This window comes from Lepisosteus oculatus, chromosome 25 (assembly GCF_040954835.1).
Source record: "Lepisosteus oculatus isolate fLepOcu1 chromosome 25, fLepOcu1.hap2, whole genome shotgun sequence".
Taxonomy (NCBI): Eukaryota; Metazoa; Chordata; class Actinopteri; order Semionotiformes; family Lepisosteidae; genus Lepisosteus; species Lepisosteus oculatus.
The window spans coordinates 13,454,483-13,473,971 of NC_090720.1; the positions used below are offsets into that span (position 1 = coordinate 13,454,483).

At 36.3% G+C, this 19,489-nt stretch overlaps 1 protein-coding gene across 2 annotated transcripts; it reads left to right on the forward strand.

The window, feature by feature from the left end:
- The first annotated feature begins 984 nt into the window (after nt 1–984).
- LOC102685572 (claudin-16-like) lies at nt 985–13,403 on the forward strand. Of its 2 annotated transcripts, none has more exons than XM_015336752.2 (6): nt 985–1,075; nt 3,528–3,657; nt 5,005–5,107; nt 9,749–9,913; nt 11,493–11,684; nt 12,321–13,403. In XM_015336752.2, exons 1-6 carry the CDS (start codon nt 1,050–1,052, stop codon nt 12,407–12,409), a joined length of 705 nt encoding a protein of 234 aa, XP_015192238.1. In that variant the 5' UTR covers nt 985–1,049; the 3' UTR covers nt 12,410–13,403. The 2 variants fall into 2 exon arrangements, with proteins under 2 accessions (XP_015192238.1, XP_015192240.1); XM_015336754.2 differs by having other exon boundaries at nt 3,536–3,657.
- The last annotated feature ends 6,086 nt before the right edge of the window (nt 13,404–19,489 follow it).

The following is a 19,489-nucleotide window of genomic DNA, read 5'->3' on the forward strand; positions in this document are numbered from 1 at the left end:
TGGCCCTGCCATGGGATCTTTAATGATCTTGGATTGCCATCTCATCTGAATCATGGCACCTCCAATAATACAGCATGTCTGTTCTTTGATAATTCAGATCTGGAGAGCAGAGAGTGCAACCTGCTTGTTCTCCAATCCCACTTACAGCACTGTTTAGGATTTCCATTTACATTGCATGGACAAATATTGTCTTTTATATTTCTATCAGTCCTCTGCCTCCTATTTCTGTTTCTTGTAGATCCTCTCATCTACTCAAGACACTTCAGCCCCTGCCTAAGTTTGTACTTTTGTTTCAGTTGCTGGACGGAGTACAGTATTTCTAGAGCCTGCAGTTTATTCCAGTATTGCAATAACCTATGCCTTGTATTTCTATTTGTACCATGTGAAATGGGAAGATGTTGATGATTGTGTTAACAGATTTATTTTTGTTATACCACTTGACATTATGTTTTATGGGTCATAATTTGTTTTTACTGGTGATTGATCGTTTTAAATCAAAATTGCCTTGGCTAAATTAATAGCAGAAATCTGGCAGGCTAATTAAAAATTTTCAAACAGCTGAAATACACGTCATTCGAAATGCAGGCAGTGCACCTGACACCTCTCTCCTCACTTCACAAACTCTGAAATGTCAGAGAGAGGAAAATTATCGTCAAACAGCAGTTGAGAGAACATGGATAATGCCTGCAGCCCTGGTAGCACACCTTCAGGATCGTGCTATCCAACTCTTTAACAATGTTCTTGCACGTAAAAGTACCCCTTTGATAAAAATTCAAAGCACACCCAACATACATTGAACAACCTAAAAATAGCCACGGAAAACCAATGTTATTTATTTTTGGCTTCTGGAACGAAGGTTTAATTAGTGCTTTGCATTATTCAGATCAGGCTCTCTGTCCATGTAGGCCCTTCTGGAAAAATCCAGTTTGGTCTCACTGGCATTCAAAAATTTTTCTCACCTAAAAAATTCCAGTATCACAGCTCCCTTGCTACACGGAGGTCAAGATAGTTAGTTTTTCTACTGGCAAAGCTTCATGTAGAACCTTAACATGAGTCCTGCCTGCTCAAAGTGGAGGTAATCTGATTTTTTTAAACTATATACTTTTAATTCTTAAAAATAAATTAATATTTGAATGTAAGCTGAAGACAAACCTGAGATAGTTAATCTGTACAACAAATAGACACAATTAGAGTCTACTGGAAGGGTTAACATAGTTTGTTTTGTAATGTTTACATATCTCATTTAACATTAATTTTAGCTTTGGGTGTGTTAAAAGATTTGATCTTTGGAAAACCTGAACAATATGATGTAGGTTTTGAGCATGTATGTTTAAGTTATTTGCAAGAAGAAGCTACAAATAACTTTTTTTGTATACAGAAGTTTTCCTTGTGTTGTAGTAAAAGGGATAGTTCAATGGGACTGAAAACTTGACTGTTCATTGTTCAATTTGTTTGCCTGATTTTCTTGAATGTTAATGTGTATATGTTTGTTAAAATGGATCATAGTGTGATTGTCACATTTCATAGACCTCTTCTTTCTCTGTATTAAATATTAATTGTTGTCACACTAGTTTGTTTAAAATTTCAAATATTCCTACTGACTAAGGATTCATACATAAAAAACAAAACTCTGTGGTTTAAGATTATTTCATAACATGGTGTGCCTAGAAGAAAACTAAATACACTTTAAAAAAATCATTTGTGACTACCTTAAACCTTAAAGAAAGGAAACAGTAATTAGTTGTTCTTCTTATTATAACGAAATGTTTATCTTTCAAAGAGAATGATGTGATTTTTCCTTATATTAGCATTAAATAAAATGCAAATATAATGAAAATAAATAATTGTTTTACTAAAAATCCCTGTGTTTACTTGATTTATAGACATTAGTGTAAATTAAAACACTTGTTTCTTCTGTTTGAGGCAAAATAAATTTAAAACTCAGATTAAAATTCAGCACTACAAGTCATACAGTATATTTAAAAAACAAGGAATTGAGTGACACGGATCCAACTATATAAAGGTTATATATTGAGGTTTTATATGTATATTTATAGATTTTTGTCACTGTGTTTTTTAACTCCATCCAGTTATAAAAACAGAGATAATAACTTATATAAACTATCATCTTTATCTAGTGAGGGCAGGAGTCTAGACAGTTATGTTACAGGCCCAAAAGTTGCATTTAAGTAACTTTTTAGTATTTTTTAGTAACATTAAAGTAAAGTTTTACTTCACTGTAATAGTAAATAGAATTTTCTTGTTCTATTCACTTACATTAAAATACATTCGCAACATTAAAATACAAACTTATGGATTCATGCACAAATGCCAAACATCTTACTCCAAAATATGAAGCTTGGTGTACTCATAGAGGATATGTACTGTAGTACTGTATTTTATGGTTTCTAATTTATATATTAGAAATGTTTACATATTTAAATTATACATTAAATTATATATAACCATGTTACAAGTGGAAAACTATGTGGAAGTGATTTAAAACTGAGAACAGGAGACACATCTTTACTCCAAGGGTTGTACTTAACTTCAAGGGAGAGTCTGGAACAAGCTACCCAGCCTTGTTGATAAAGCTGATACTCTGTTTGTTTGAGAAATGGCTGGATAAGATTGGCTACAATGACCTACTACCTACCTAATGTGTTAGGTGGGCTGAAAGGCCTGTTGCTTATAACATTTCTTATTATGGATATTGTGATAATTTTGACTTGCTTCCATTTTTCAGTACAGACTTCTGTAACATGCTTCACAAGACTCATTAAAAACATTGTAGTTCTTTAAAATGTCCTCAAGATTGTGTAATGAAAAGCTTTACTGTTAATTGAGAGCTTTCAAAAAGGCTTTATCGTGACATTAAGGTTGGAGCTCAGTAAATTATATTTCTGTTATAATAAAACATATTTATATAATAATATAATTAATATTCTTCAATATGAAAATGAAACAAATGCATGTTGAACTTCCTCAAACTGATTAAAAGAAGAACTAATTTCTTTTTTAATACTTTTAAATACTAATATTGTAATGTTACTTTTATTTTATATATATCTAAAATGATGTTCTTTTTTATAATGTTGAACTAATACAAAGAAAAACTAAGTAACTTATAAGAAAGTAATTAATAAGGATTAAAAACATAAAAGCACTACTATTTTAAATTTGCAAATAGCAAAAAAAATGTTATGTGTAATTTGTATTTTTCACCTTGTTTACATCAAATGGTGCAGTATTTTAGAAAAGAAATCTTAGTCTAAACCAAAAATGTGTATTTCATTGCTAATTTCCGCAATGAATAAATATTTCAGTCAAATTACAAAGTATCTCGATGTCTCCATCATAAAACTTAACAGCTTGCATCACACCTTTTGGCACTGTTCACAACGACGACTGACACAATTTGTTTAATTTAAGACTTGCAAGGCTTTATAAAGAGAATAGAGGGACCTAAAGGGGCAAAGAGTGATTTTGGTGTAATGTGTTTGGTAAAAAGTGTTTTATTTTTGGAGTCCTCCAGAGTTGAGAATGATCGTGGTGCTCCAGTTCATGGCATTTTGCCTGGCCCTGGTGTCCACTGTCTTCCTCATCGTAGCAACCTGGACTGACTGCTGGATGGTCAACGCTGATGACGACTTGGAGGTAAAATCAAAGGTTGCCGAGGATTAGGAATTAAACATGTTTAAAAGAGAAAAAAAAGATCAGAAGAGACTGTCCCACCAACAGCGATTAATATGAAAATGAAAACTTATTAAATGCTGTTATGGCATTCAAATCTGTTATCATGTGCATGTGCTGTATACTGTATGTTTCGTAATTTTCTGATTCTTGTGATGGAAAATACACTTATCACGAAAGTTTCCATAAAGAAGTAACTCAGAGTCCCCCCGCAAAACAAAAATAAAACAATAACCAAATCAAGAAAGTTAAAAGTTCAGACTAATTTTATGATGTTTTTTCTCTTCCTGATATAATAATCTAAAGGAATCTACGAGCAGCTGTTTTCTATCAAAAGGAATGCACAGTATCTTGTGAAAGGCCACATACTGTACTGTACAAGGGTTTCACAAAAAAAGGAATATTGTCTGTAGAATCATTGCTTTATTATTGATAATAGGAAGGAAACAGACTAGGGGAAATACAGATTGTCTCTGTAAACAACACTAGCTTTTGTGAGGCCTCCCTCTGTAATATCTTTTTTTCTTTGACTTATCTTTGTTGAGACAGGATCTTATTGAAATTCAGAGCCTGTTAACAGTCCCTCTGTGTTTACTGGAATGCTGAAAAGAAAGAGAAAGGTTGTAAAAAGAACCATTAACATCAAATCATTTTCTGTATAGCTAAATCCAGCATGAATATAATTCCCTCGATATGGGCATGTTCTGAAGAAGGACAACAAATAATGAATCTGAAGGAAACTGAAATCGAATGATTTCTGGAAACAGCTGTAAGGTGTCTAAAACTTTGATCTTGGTGTAATATAATCATATGAAATCATAAAGAGAAAGAAATGGATGAAATGATTAAATTGTCATGTAACATGAAATAACATCATCCCTTTGATATGTTTTCAAACAAAGAAAAAGTACAGTAAATTTTCTACATCTGCACCTACAGAATTCTGATGACTTGCATGGATAGTTTGTTTCAATAATCCATTTCAAATCTTTGAATGAATTGGCATCATACATACTGTACATCCCTCTGTACATTGTTTTTTATTATAAAAAGTGCTTAAAAGTGCTGATGTTAGAAAAGATAGTACACAACTATGACTGGTTACAGAACCAGGTCTCACAGTGTCGGGTAAATTGTTAAGGTGATGTCACCTTTGTGACTTTCAAACTCCCGTCCCTGGTAGGGGGTCAGGCTTTTGGAAGGGTGTGTCTCCCTGTGTGTCGCAGCACTCCGGTGTCTTGCAGCTTGAGTGTGGGTTTCAGCCACAGGCCCTGTGCTCTTCTCTGTCAGTGGGTCCATTTCTCTCCACAGGTCAGCCAGAAGTGCAGAGGCCTGTGGTGGGAGTGTGTCACCAACACACAGGATGGCATTCGGACCTGCGACCAGTACGAGACTATCCTCGCTGAGCATCCGTGTAAGTCTGCCTCATTGTCTCAGTGCAGTACTGAATCTGTCATTTCAGGATCTAACATTGTGGGGTCTGGAACCTGCTAGTATGGCGTTTGAAGTTAATACTCTGGCTTCACTCATTAAAGAGCTGGTTGAGATCCTTGGATTAATCAGCTACCAATCAGCCGAGATAGTCCAACCTGTCTGTATTAGCTTGTAACCGTTCTTATGTTCTTATGAACACTGTGGCCAGGGGTCAAATTGTCTAAAACCCAAGCTTCTTGATGTGGGGTGCTTGTAAAAAAATGTCTACTTTGGGTTTGAACAACTACTGTAAAATCAAGTATTTGTTTTGTTTTTTTCCCAAATGTTATTGAAATGTAATAAATGGGTTTTCACTTGCTGGTCAGGTTTTCTCTCACATCACAGAAAGCATAAGTGTGACTGGCTTTTCAGTATTGCCCAGTATTGCCCCTTCCTCCATGGCTCACAATGAGCTCCAGACCAATGCAAGGGCAGGGAAGCAGGATTCTGCCTGCTGTATCGCTTCTCAGGAAACGCGTTTCTCTGATAATGGATGGAATTTTCATGTGTGCCACTGACTTTCAAGTTTAATCTTGATCACATAATTTATACATTTGTTTCTAACTGGGACCTTCCCTTGTTAATGACAATTTAGAACACCGACTGTTGCAGTAAAACAGGTCAAGGTTGATGAGTTTTAAACGCCACTATCTGGCAGTGGCATAACTAGGTTAAAAGGTTTAGTTTAACTGGAGACTCTGAGAAAGAGTCGGAGAGGCATGTCCCTCAGAGGACACACACAAGAAGATCTTGTCGGTCCCCATCAAAATTGAAGTGTTCATAGTACTTTGTAATTACAATGATTTGTAATACATTAAAAGCAAGTTTAGACCAGGGTAGACATAATTAATCTCTGTCAGTTGTTAGGGCACATGAAATGAGCTATACAATTGGCAGCATCTAGTTGTAGCGGCTTGTAGCACTTATCTAGAAAACAGTGTGTTTCTCCCCTGTTTTATTTTTTTAGATTTATATCTGATGAACACGGAGAACCTTGATACAAAATCATGAAATTGTCTTTCAGTGATGGTACATGTAGGATTTTACAAATGAATGGCTTGTGTGATGCACAGGTGAGTTTAGTTTCATTAGTAAAAGAAGCACTTGAAATAAATGTTGTACAGTAGGTCATCCTTCTATTCATTGGTAATAATTGATAGAACATTATTTTTTCTATATCTGTGTACTGAACATTTAGTAACACTAACTGCATTACACTGTAGGAATTCTGTTCTTTGGTAGCATCCTCGCTTTCCTGAGCACCTGATAATATTGAATTAAGAACACAAAAATGGTTACAAACAAGACAAGACCATTTGGCGCATCTAAGGTTGTTATCTAGTCTTTTCTTGAAAGAAGCCAAGGTATTAGCTTGAACAGAAGGGGTGTACAGCTTGTTCCAGACTCTTACAAACCTTTGTGTAAAGGTTCCTCTGGTTCCTGTCTCATTCATGTGTGGAAACTTTCTATCTGTGATGCTTTACAGGTAAACACTGGAGAGGTGGTGCATCCTGCAGAATAAAAAAGACAAAAAATAATTTATATTTAATTTTTATTTAGGTTTATTTTTCATTGTATTGCATTTCTTGTTTGCTGTGACCTTCACCAGGACAAATGGATAGAAAATGGATGGATGTATTTCCAATACAAAAAAGCACTGAAACACAGAGAAACAGACAGGAAACTGAGGAGAAAAAGTTAAATGCAGTCATTGCCAACTAGTCATTAGCTCTAAGGTTTTTGTGGAGAGGAAAGAAGATAAAGGTTACTGAAAATGAATACTAAGCTTCAAACATCCCCCAGTCTTTAACAAACAGGAAATTTCAGACATAAACATCCTCTTATTACCACAGAGAAAATCTATTAAAGAACTAGAGCACAAGACCTCATTTGTTTCATCACATCAACCAAATTCTGATAATCCGACGTGTATTTGTTTTCTCAGACTTGTAGGAATTTCTTAAGTGTTTTCTTTTTCTTCTAAATGAATGACATGTAGGGCGAAGGCCTGTCAAATTAGTTCTTGCTACCTGCAGTTCAGTAATTTCTAAAAATAAATTAATAAAGCTGCCTGACTAAAGCAAATATGCAGATCTTAACAGTAACTAGGGCTCAACTCAGACAGGTCTTTCCATAATAATACAAAACAGCCCAGCTCTGGAGTAGAAATATAAACTTTTAAACTGGCTACGGGGAATTTTACATTGATATCTGAAGAGGTCTTTCTCTGATACATTATAAAGCTATTTGGTTGTTTCCTTGTTTATGAAAGAGGTATAAGTTAAGTTGAGGACAAATCTTTTATGATGTGGCTTCTAGTGTTTATAGGGCCATCACCACACAAACACACACACTGCCTGTCCTGATTACACTCCTCTTATCACTTCAGCTTCATTGCCTGATCTCTCAGTCTTTGATTTGAACTAAAAATGGTGAGTGATTTAGCACATGTAGATAGATATTATTTTTTCCAGTTTCATACTTGCACAATATCATACATGCCATCTCATAGAATTGTTGAGCAAAACACACAGGATGAATAATTAGAAAAGATTATCCTCTGTTTTGTATTATTACTTCCTGAAGGTTAATTACCTCTCCCTGATGGGACATTGTGGTGCCAGTGTCCCGAGGGAATTAACCTGGGATGAGATTGAAGGGCCTCATTTTCTTTTTGCCAAAACAAGTATAAATATGTAAAAACATAACTATCAACAGCTGCCAATTATGATGCTTTTACATTGTAGAACACTTACTACAGATTATACAGTACAAAAATACAAATGCTTGCAAAACTTAGTAATTTGGACTTGTATGTTGCTGTCAGAAATAGGAATTTCTTTTCTTGATCCTAGGCTAAACTAGTATACATTGTTATTCTTTCTGCCTTATCACACTCCAGCTATTTCTAGCTATTTATTTGCCTATTTTCCCACATGCCGTTCAAGCGGCACTGTCTGATAACACTAAGGAGAAGAGCACTGCATCCTCGCCAAGCTAGACAATGAAAAATACAGTACAAAAGCAATAAAAAATAATGGCAATCAGAAATCTGAAGTCATCTCTAAATAAATGATGTTCAGATGCTGAAAGCAGATATTGAAAGCACCCGGGTTTCTATTTTTTGTGGCAAAAAGAAATCAGGCTCTTGTTCAGATCATGTTTTTACTCAACATCTGCTGGAAGCTGTTAACATTATTCCAGCAAGCAAAAGAAATCATCCAGTTTATTAGACCCACTTATTGTTCCATCCTCCTGTTTCAGTCAGAGCAAAGGCCAGCAGAGAACAGAAATTATGGAAGTGAATATATTTGTACACATTTTGTACTGATTAAGGGACCTGTTTAGTTCTGATCTTCTGAAACAGAAATTTCCATTTTTAATTGCAAGAAATTGATTAGTACTGTATTAATTGTCCTAAAGTCACAGACATTTGATCACCTGTGCAATTTTCACTATAATCTCATGCAATATGAAAAAGTGTTTTGGAGTTATAAAAATGTATTTTGGTTACTAGATTGAGCTAATCACAATATTTATCAAAAAGTGATACACATAGCTTTCCTTGTTTTTAAGTCAGTTGTAACAATTTGCTTCCGAAATAACTATATGGTCAGTTGCCAGGGTTACTAATAGTACTGACTGCTAAGCATTTAAAGAAAGGTTTTCGCACTGTAAAGAGAACTTGCTAATTTCTCAGAGGGATGAAAGGACTATCACAACACAGTAAGGTTATACACTGGCTCCCTCTGCTGGCCAGACTGTTGTATTTCATGCATGGTGTGCCTTACTGACATTTGGTTTCTATGTATGGAAGTTTCTATTAGGTTTTAGTGAATTCAAGATAGAAGCACCATTTCTCAGAAGGTGCAGAGGTACTCCTTGTGCTTCTCTCTCTGGACCAGATTTCCAAGACCATGATTTGTCCAGAGCCAGGGGACTCTCTGCTCTCTGCTGTAGGTCTTGATGTCTTTCAGATGACATGCTAAACTACAGTTCTGAAATCTAAGTCAAGAGAAGACCCCATGACACTGGTCATGAGAGTAGAAACATTGACCCTGGTGTCCTTGCTACACTCCACTCAAACCTTGTACAATCTGGCCTCCCGAAATTACCCAAGTCAATTCAAGTGAAGCAATTACTTACATCTCCACATGAGCTGAAGTGTAGAGAAGCTGCTCATGCATGAGATTGTAACTGCCCAATAGTTTCGGATCAGCTGAGGTTAGTGGCAGGAGTCTGAACTACAGATTTGGCTTCATCCCGCTTAGCTGAGGAAATATGCATAGGGATAGCACTATTGGAAACTCCACGCTAGCTGGTTTGAACCTATATCCATTGCCATGTTCATGAGAGACATAGATGAATACCATCTACATTGTAGTAAATAAGGAAAAATCAGTAGCATTCAATGTATTCTATATTCTATTTTGATTATCTTGAATGAAAGACTTTTGTTTGCATCAATATCAAAAGTGAATTGCAGAATGTATTTGCAGTTTTTTTCTTATACCAGTGTTGATCTTCCCCATCTGTAGCAAATTGTGGACAGCTCCTTCACTCTGCCTGCTTCTCTTTGCAGTGAAAATTGTGCTCACACGTGCTCTGATGATTACGGCGGACATCCTAGCCAGCTTCGCACTCATCATCCTGGTGCTGGGACTGGACTTCATCAAGCTGTTCAAGGAAGAGCCCCACATAAAACTGAGGATATGTTACTTTGCAGGATACATATTTGGGTTAGGAGGTGCGATGGCTGTGTATTTTGTGGTTGATTTGGGAAGGGGTTTGTTTTAAAGATACTGCTCAGACATTAGAGAAGATGAGCTCTATTTTTTTCTTTCCATCTAGTCTGATCATTGCAATCATTCATAAAGAGTCACTGATACTTTTTACTTCTCTCTTATTTTATGTGTATTTGCTAAGTATTAAGAACAAGATAATTATGTTGGGTGCATTTAAATTTGTCCGCAAAAAAAAAGTAACAGTATAATAAAAGAAAAAAAAATATTAACATATATAATAGACTCATCAGAGTTTTGGTTTAACAAAGTAGCAGTTCCTGCCACTGTAACCTTGCAGGGTTTCAAAGTAATTGAGTTCTAAAGAATTCAGACTGCTTCCAGCAAAAAGCGGAACTGCAAGGCAAGAGAAAGAAACGTTTTTGGAACACCTGTAGCAACACTTTCACACCTAAGCAAGTTGCAGCATTGTTTAGAAAACACTTCCATTTAAGTCAGATTGCAGCCCAGAAGACCTAATGGGAAACAGCTATTATCTTCCCTAGGTACAACATGGAAATCACTAGACCTAATACATTAGAGCAATATCTGAAATCCTTGATGGGTTTGGGCTTCTAATAGAACCGAAGTAGCAGTGGAGTGGTTCAGTTAAGGGCTCTGGGCTCATAACACTTTGTAATGAAATGAGCTGTGCTTTGGTTAAACATATCAGCCTAAATAATACTAATATCAAAATCATGAGGAAAAAAAAGGATGCCATTTACGTAGCTTGTGTTATTAGTAACTAATTGATCCAAAGGTCTCAGCTGATTCTTGAAATATACCAGGGTGTTGGCAAGTTGGTTGTTTCAGAATCCAAAAACAATCTACAAAGAAGTGCATCCTGTCCCAATTTTATTTGAGCTTGTATGTAGTTTCCATTTGTGTTCTCTTCCTGTGTTTCTGTCGAGTCTGAAGATGCCAATTGGGTGGTCCATGGCCTTGAGGATTCTGAACTTGAATCAAGTCCCCTTGTTCAAGGCTAAAAATGTAGAATTACATTAATCTGGCAGGCACTTTTAAAAATTGAACCTTATTTTTGCAAAGTCCTGCATCTGGCAGTTTTTTCTCTGTTTCCTTTCCTGAATTTAGTTGAAATCAGCTTGAATTTGTTTTGCAACTTCTGCAATGTTTGCTGACCCTCAACACTTGAGATGATTTGTAAATTTGATTAATCTGCTGGCTACTTATATACTTGAAAGTTGAATAACTTTGAAATCAGTAAGAACAGCGGCCCTCATACAGATTCCTCTGGTAAGCCGTTGTTCATCCAGAAGCCCCTATCTACTATCTAGCCACTTATTCTAAAAGGTCTCTAAATGCAGCTTTGTAGGTTATTACCAAAAAGGGGAATGGGGCTAAAATGTTCAGCAGATGATATACTCTCCATAAGCAGAGTGCCACTTCAGGTTTCATTAGAGATGTTGAAATTCCTGAATATTTTAAAACCTTTTATTCTGTACACTACATCACCCAGGGATAGAGTGGCATCAAGTGCTGTATAGAAGAATAAAGGTGGAGCTGGATTATATTGTGTGATTGCAGGAATCCCAGGGATGATTGGCTCTGTGTGGTACGCAGTGGATGTCTATGTGGAGAGAGCCACTCTTGTGCTGAAGAATGTCTACCTTGGGATGCACTACGAATTCGGATGGTCTTGTTGGCTGGGCATGGCTGGGTCGACTGGATGCTTTCTAACCTCTATTGTACTAACCTGTTGTCTGTATATTTTTAGAGGTAAGTGCTGGATACTCCACTATGAAACATAGGATCCACATGAGCTTCAGGCAATTTTAAGATATTGTGATAAGAAGTACGAATGTATAGCCACACAGAGAGTTTTTTTTATCTTTTTGAAATATTCAGATCCTAGCACTATGACTGGAAGTATTTTGTTGCTCCTTAAATTGAATGATCTTTGAATGGATCTTTTTCTTTTAGTGTTTTTTTCTTTAAATCCTACATTTGTCCTTACTTTCTACAAGAACGTATAGATTTAGTCCCTGACAATGACTTGGAGATTAAGTGATTTCAGAGAGGTGTAAATTGGACAATGTTTTTTTTAAACCTTTCATGATGTTTGTGAAGCTTCTTTGAGACACAATTGTCTACAGTAAACAAACATAACGATAATGCCTGTGCAAACAGTTCATTTTCTTTGAGCATTTATCAAGAACTTCATAGCACTGCTCCATATTACACAAACACTGCACAAGAGGTGCAAAAAGACAATGAAAAAAGTATAGCTAATGGAATAAATGACAAAAAATACAGCAGTAAAAACAGCTGAGAATTATAATTCAATACAGAAAGTACATACATAAGCATGACAAACGGTTAACATTCTTACCTGCCTCCTGTCTGTCTGTCCAGATGCCAGATCTTCACAATATAACAGATCCATATACCAGTATGGAAGGACAGCAGCGGGAAAGAAATATGCTATGGACTCCAGAGTGTAACAGGAAGGACTGCAAACCTGTAACCCAGGCGACAACAGGGAGGCAGTGGAGGAGCATCGGTATTGTAAATGGGGATTCAGTGGTAAAGGAAGTGACTGCAAGTGTGAAAGAGGCAGCCAACCTGCCTCAGAGAGACCATTCCACCAGCGGCTTGGGCCTGTGAGCATCATTGTGTCATTGCATTTTATAGCTGGGCATACGAAACCCACACCACTCTACTCACAGTTAGGACATGGGCTGTTGGCTCAGTAATTCTCTGGTAAATCTATGGATTCGTCTGCAGTAATGGATTTATGTTTTAGAAATGAAAAATTTCAGACAACAAACATTTCCATTTGGATAAAAAGGCCAATACATATTCATATACCAGGTTATTATAAAGTCAGTTGTCATTCTACAATGACTAAAAACATACTATGAGTCTGTTTTTTTTAACTGAAATTAGTGCCACCCTTCCTTGTTTTAACTTACTCAAGAGGAAATTCTGTGGGTACTTAGGTTAAGTTTGCAAAGCACCAAGAACCACAATAAGTAAGAAACATTGCTCAGCTGTAAATGTTCTTAAATACATATTAAATATAATTTAATACATGGAAAAACAATAAATTCCAGCTTCATAATCACCTGGTATATGTTTCTGATTTTCAGCCACAATGTGAATTTTGAACTCCAGTTTTCTGCCATTTTTTTAAGGGAAGAGATTCTATTCAGTCTATGAGATGACTATTCCATGATCAAGGTTTTATTGTGATGTATCTTGTTAAAGTTTCTCATACTGTTTTTTGTAACAGGACAATGCATCTCACCCAGCAAAATTATATTTATTTAGGAGTTCTGAAATGGTACTTAACCTTTGCTTGAGGGAAGTACTTGTTGTTAGTGCAAGGGCTCTTTTTTTGGATGTAACAAAGTGATTAACAATAGTTTAATGTCTGATTCTGAGTACAAAGACTGGTGACTTGTGTGAAAGCCGTTATTAAATTCAGCTATTGTATCTTCTTTCCACATTGGTTTAATCATAAAAAGAGGACTGAGCGAACATGTCACCATCAGTGATTTTCAAAGCGTTAATTTGTCTGTTGTACACAGAAGAAACAGGCCTGCAATACACAATGTCATCTAGTGGTCAGTGTACCAGTCAGCAGCTCAAACCTGAGGTGGATCAGATAGGAGCTTTATCAGTTTCTTAGAGTTACTACAGTAGATTGTGGGCAATGGAGTTGGGAGCTGTTGACCACGAATCGTGTGTATAAGAAGCATAACATTTGCGAAACCAGTTTAAAGCAGTGAAAGTACAGAATACCGGGATTGAAGGTTCACTATCTGGGAAACATTTTCTGATGACTATGAAAAGGCACTGTGAGCCATCAATGGAGAGATGTGGGGTAACAATAACTTAGAATTGCATATGCCTTTCTAAACTAATAAAAAATAATTTACTTTGTCCTTCCAAGTGTGGCTGTGGTACAATAAAGCTTTTTAAGTCTTAAACAAGTTTAACTTTTAAAGGTGCTTTTTGAAATGGTGATGGGGTCACAATGTCCAGTTTAAAAAGTATAGTGAACAACATATCCTCCATTTTGCCAATTATTTACTAATTTGTCTATGTTTTATCCCATTGTACTCCATGTTAACTATAATCTGAATTGAATGCTATAGTATATGTCTATGCAATATGCAAAATTAGTAGAATTGAACAATATTTCATGTATAAGGTCATTTGTCTTTCACAACAAAACTTTATTGTCTTTAAAAAAGCTAGTAAAGATGTTTAAATCTTAATATTTAGCCTTTAATACTTCTTACATATTTCATTCCTAATGAAACAGCATGGAGAGGAAAATTTAATACTGCTAATAAACTCAGAGAAATAGATCAGTTGTCAAACATGATTTAAAGGATGTCTGCTGAACAACTCAGTGATATCCTAGTGTTTCTGAAAATACAATTGCTCTGATCAACCTTATAAATATACTACATAACATAAAAAAGTTACAACAAGAGGAAACCATTCGGCACATTTACTGTAGCTGTCTGGACTGCTGGGAGCCAATGACATCCAGGAATGTTTTTGAAGTTTTCCCGTGTTCCCAGAATCAGTTTCACCTTGGGGTTGGTGTTTCCAGATATACACAAACCTTCGTGTGAAGAACAGTTTTTTTCATCTGAGCTTATTTTGCTTGTCCTCTGGTTTGTATTTTTCTATTGAGAATTGGAGCAGATATTGCTTTTTTGTGTTACAGTGACACATTTGACATAATTTTCCCATGTAATCTGTTATAGACAAGTAAAAATCATGCTGGGAATTATCACTGTCTGTGGAAACTTTGAAACATTTTTAGCTATAGCTGAAATTCCTCACTAATGGGTTTTGCAGGCCAGTTAAATTTGATAATTCACTTAGCTTACTGTAAGTTATAATACTAAACACAACTGACCCACATTAAACCCACAACTGGGTTAATTTATAATCTATTCATTTTTAGACAGCCATCCTCATCTGTTTTTTTGGGATCCTTTAAAAAAGGTCATCAGATGGATTAACTGTTAGCTGCCAAACAATCCAGATTAAAAAATCGATTTCCTTAGGCTATGCTCAGACATACATATTATAAACATATTATTTCCACTAATAACTTAATTCATTAACAGTGGATAAAATGGATAAAATAATTCGGACTTGAGTACAACATTTGACTCCTGTGCCTTGTCAGCTTCCCTGGAAAGAGCAATGGTTTCTGAAATAAAGCATTCTAGATATAGAGATCTGTTTCTGTGTAATTTTGTAATATCAGAATTGAATATCTATCCACATCTGAAGCATAATGCAACATAACAACATTTGGCTGCTGGTGAGAAATTAAGATTCTGTAAAAGGGGCTAAAATTAGCAATCTAACCCACTGGTGTTTTCTTACTTTTTTTTTACTTTACTTGAGTTTTGGGAATGTCTAGAATTGTGGCCTCATCATCTGACATTACTGGTTTAATCACCTTAGTTTTTGTTTTTTGTTTTTACTCCGGGGTCCTTTTTGCTGAAAGGCTTTTATGCTGTGCTCAGCAGTTCTTTTCATTGTTGTTTCATTTACAGGTGACTTTGTTAATTTGGCTTCAGAAGAAAATATATTTCTTAATAATGTTGATTTAGGGTTCATCCAAACCTAATACATTTTAAATAGGGACCATACCAAGTCATCACAATAAGTATTTTACAGTGTCATTGGTTTTATATGTTACTAAATGGGGCTTTATGACAGGGCTGTGGCCTGCAATCAGCAAATGATAACAGCAAAGAAGTCCAAGTTAGATACAGTATAGCTCTTCCTTGAAGTCATTTAAACAAGAATGTTCTGTATACTAGTGACACAGGTTTAAAGTGTCAATGCCAGTCTCGAAAGGGGATTCTGGTCCTGTGTCTCACTTGTTTTCTGCTTGCCTTTTGGAGAAAATAATGCTTCCTTTAAGAAATGCAGCACCAGTTGCAGTGAAATAGACAAAATGGCATTTTGGCAATAATTTCAATAAATTATTCTGCAGAAAAAGGCCTGAAATGAGCACCAAAGAACCCTGTAGAAAGAATGTAGACTATAATATATTGGGCTTACCGGACAAAAATTGCATACAATCTAGAAGCGCTGAAGTGTTATTGTTTTTCATTGTAAGAAATGTAGTATTTACCATAGTTAAAAATACAGAGAACTGCTGTACAATAAGTACCATTGTAAATGATAATTACCATGGTTTACACCACAAAAGTCCTGTGATATTTGTTACTATCCTTGTTTTCCTATGGTACATTTTCACCTTGGTAGTTCCAGAATAATGTAATGTACCCAAAGTATCTCCAACATCTATACTGTTACATATTGCACGTCACTGCATCTCTGTTGTTTTCTTCTGTCCTGCAGAAGTATATATTGCTAGCTGTGATAGCACATTTAGGAGTTTATGGGGGCTACAGATAGGACCATAGATTTGGAAAATCTAGGCTTAATGAAAAAAAAGATCAAAATGTATAATGTTGTGACTTTAAATTAAAAGGGTCTTAATGCTTTTTAAACTGTGTAATTAAAGGAATTAAGTTGTTCCAAGTACATAGTTTCATGAGGGACAAAAACAGTGATTTAACTACAATAATATTGTACCTTGTTATTTAAGTGTATTTTAAACTCAAAAGAAGGAGTTATTTTGCTTTAAATTATTTAACATTTTCACAATCATTCCACCATTAATTCCTTAATCTTTTAAACTGGAGAAATATAAAATATGCAAATTTACTTATAGCCATAGAATCAGACAGTTTAATTCATATACTTGCAGCTTTAATTTTATTTTGATTATTATCATTATTTATGTCTATCTCAACCCTTAACTAACACTCTTGAAAGAATGTGCTTATGTGCATGGAATGAAGGAAAAATTATTCTGCAATTACTCTTGAGAACAGGAAGTCTTCAATCAGCCAACATCAGAGGCACGGTTGTTAGCACAGCTGCCTCATAGCTTTTAGGCCCAGAACATGAATACTGCTTGGAGCACCTTTTGTCTGTAGTTTCCATGGTCTCTCTGGATTCACATGGGTTTTCTGCATGGACCTCTGGTTCCTCCATCCCCAAAAGACATACATGGTGGCTAGGCTAGGAATTGAAAGTGTACAGTATGCGAGTATGCACCCTACAATGGCCTGACATACTGCTTTGCACCCTGGGCTTCTAGGATAGATTCTTGGGTGCTACGACCCTTATCAAGAATAAGTCGTTTTGGGATAATGAATGAATTAACTTTTTACAAAATAAAGAATATCTGTTCATAAACATAAGGAATAATCTGGTCTTTTTACCTGCAACACCGCATTGATTAGAAAATAGATGGATGGATTTTCTTTTTATTTCCCACAAAGAGACTTAAACAATTTTTTGTTTCTTTATCTAGTGCTTTACATCTGAAAACCGCAAATTGTAAGACTGCATGTGTGTTTGATTGTATTGATGGCAGATTTTAGGTATTTATTTTCATACTTTGTAAGACGCACTTTTTTTCTTCGCATTCTAGAGTCCTGGTGTGTGATAAATGTGGATCAAGCACTTTGTCCTGCTTGGCAGCAGTATGGAGTAGTGGTTAGGGCTCTGTGCTCCCAGTTGGAAGGGAGTGGATTAAATTCCTGGTGGAATACTGCAGTTGTGCTATTGAGCACTCTACTTCACTCAGATTGCTCCGATTGTATCTGGTTAAATAAAAGATAAAATAATAAATAAACTTCCCAGCTCATATTGTGTAGCTCTCTGTCATTAAGATTTTGGAGCAGTATAAAGGCAAAATAAAGATGAAAATTGTGTGAGATGTTACAGTACCTTGTAATAATACAGCAAAATGTACTGGGCATTTCCATTTACAAATGAAATTCTGTACCAAAAAATGTTTAACTGCCATAAGGTAGACTGAACATTAATGTTAGGCCCTTGTTACATGAGTGGGTTCTGCATTGAAATGCTGCTGTGTTTTATAGATCACAGGAAGGCTATCCCATTCCAGAGGTTATAGCTTGCAAGTTCTATCCACTTACAGTAGTTTCTGTATACTGTATGCGACATGATGTACCAGCAGAAATGAGGGTAGTAAATTCTGCCACTAAAGCTAAATAAGGTCTCTATTTGTAAATAGGTTCACATGTGGTGCATTAATCAATTAATTAGGCAACTGGTGACAGTTTGAGAGACTCTTTCTCACATGGTGTTAATTTAGGCTAGTTAGATATATAAGGGAACCCATAGCTAAGAATACAGCTTTTATGGTTTTTGATCCCTTTGCTTGCTGTGAGTGTTTGGTAGAATTTAGACCATTAACTGACATTTCCTTGAAAATAACAGCAACCAAAGGCAGAGTCTAGTAGCTGTAGTGTTATGGCAGGATACTCATTGATGTTCTATCTGTAGGGAAAACCGGTTCAGGGACGCCAAATATGTAATCATAGTGGCTCTCTGAAGGCACCAGTTCTGTAGGGTTTGGGCATTTACTGAGACAATTATTAATTGTAGCAGTAAATCACAAAGTTGATTCTTTTGATGGCTTTAGAATCCAACCATGCGACATAACTCAAACAACGCGCACACACAGGTACTAATACACGAGGATACATTTATTAATACATAGAATATGCATGTAAAACTAACAGATCTTATCGAGAGGGTTATCAGAATACAAAAGGTATATTCGGTCAGTTACAAAGAGTTACACATATCAAGAGGACATACGTTCAGTATATCATTCATTAAGACCGTTTCGTAAAGTGAACTTGGTTACAACTTTTACATTAGATAGTCAAACAAGTACATAACTCTTAGGAATTAAATTGATATCAACTGGTTGGGATAACAATTGAATTCTCGAGCTGTAATGCATTGAAGTTGAATACTCATCCAATCTTTGGGGATTCAGATCTCCTGCGGGCACAAAGAAACAGTTGCAGGCTGTTGCTGTCCAATCGGCGCTCTCTGGCTCCGTGCCAGGCTGTGATGTGCGGCTTGCGACGGTGCGCTGCTGATGCTCATTGTTGGCTTTAACTAGCAAAGTTTGTGCACAGGAGAAAAGATGACTGTGGGTCCCAGCAAGTCAGGAAGAGGACCGGTTCGTTCCTGATGAAGAGCTAGTTCTGAATAGTGATTCAGCTGTCCACAGTTCCGACCTGTTCACGAGGCCTGCTGCTGGTTACTCTCTGGCAACCTCCACTCTAGACTCTTAGAACAAAGGAAAGTTCTGGCACTCGGAGACACTGGCCGTTCCGTGGTTGTCCGGGCTGAGTCTCAGGATGGTCAGGAGGCGCGCTGCGAGAATGTCCTGCCCTTGGGAGCCTTCTGCTCCTGGGCCGTCCTGCCCTGGAATTCTCCTTTGAATTCCCTTTAGAATTGTTGAATCTGAATCTGAATCTCTCAGGCTCTCTGTGTTGCCTGTTTTTACCTGGAGGAACTTCAGCTCATTGATTGGCTGAAAGTTCCATGGGCATCAGAGTCCCACGTGGGTTACTCGGCCCTACCGGTCCCTGATTGGTTGATCAAGGTGAGATATGAGTCACTTACTCCTGACA

Coding starts and splice junctions, on each gene's coding strand:
- LOC102685572 (XM_015336752.2), top strand. CDS start 1,050: ATGAGTCCTGCCTGCTCAAAGTGGAG. Junction 3,658..5,004: donor ACGCTGATGACGACTTGGAG/GTAAAATCAAAG, acceptor TTCTCTCCACAG/GTCAGCCAGAAGTGCAGAGG. Junction 9,914..11,492: donor ATACATATTTGGGTTAGGAG/GTGCGATGGCTG, acceptor GTGTGATTGCAG/GAATCCCAGGGATGATTGGC.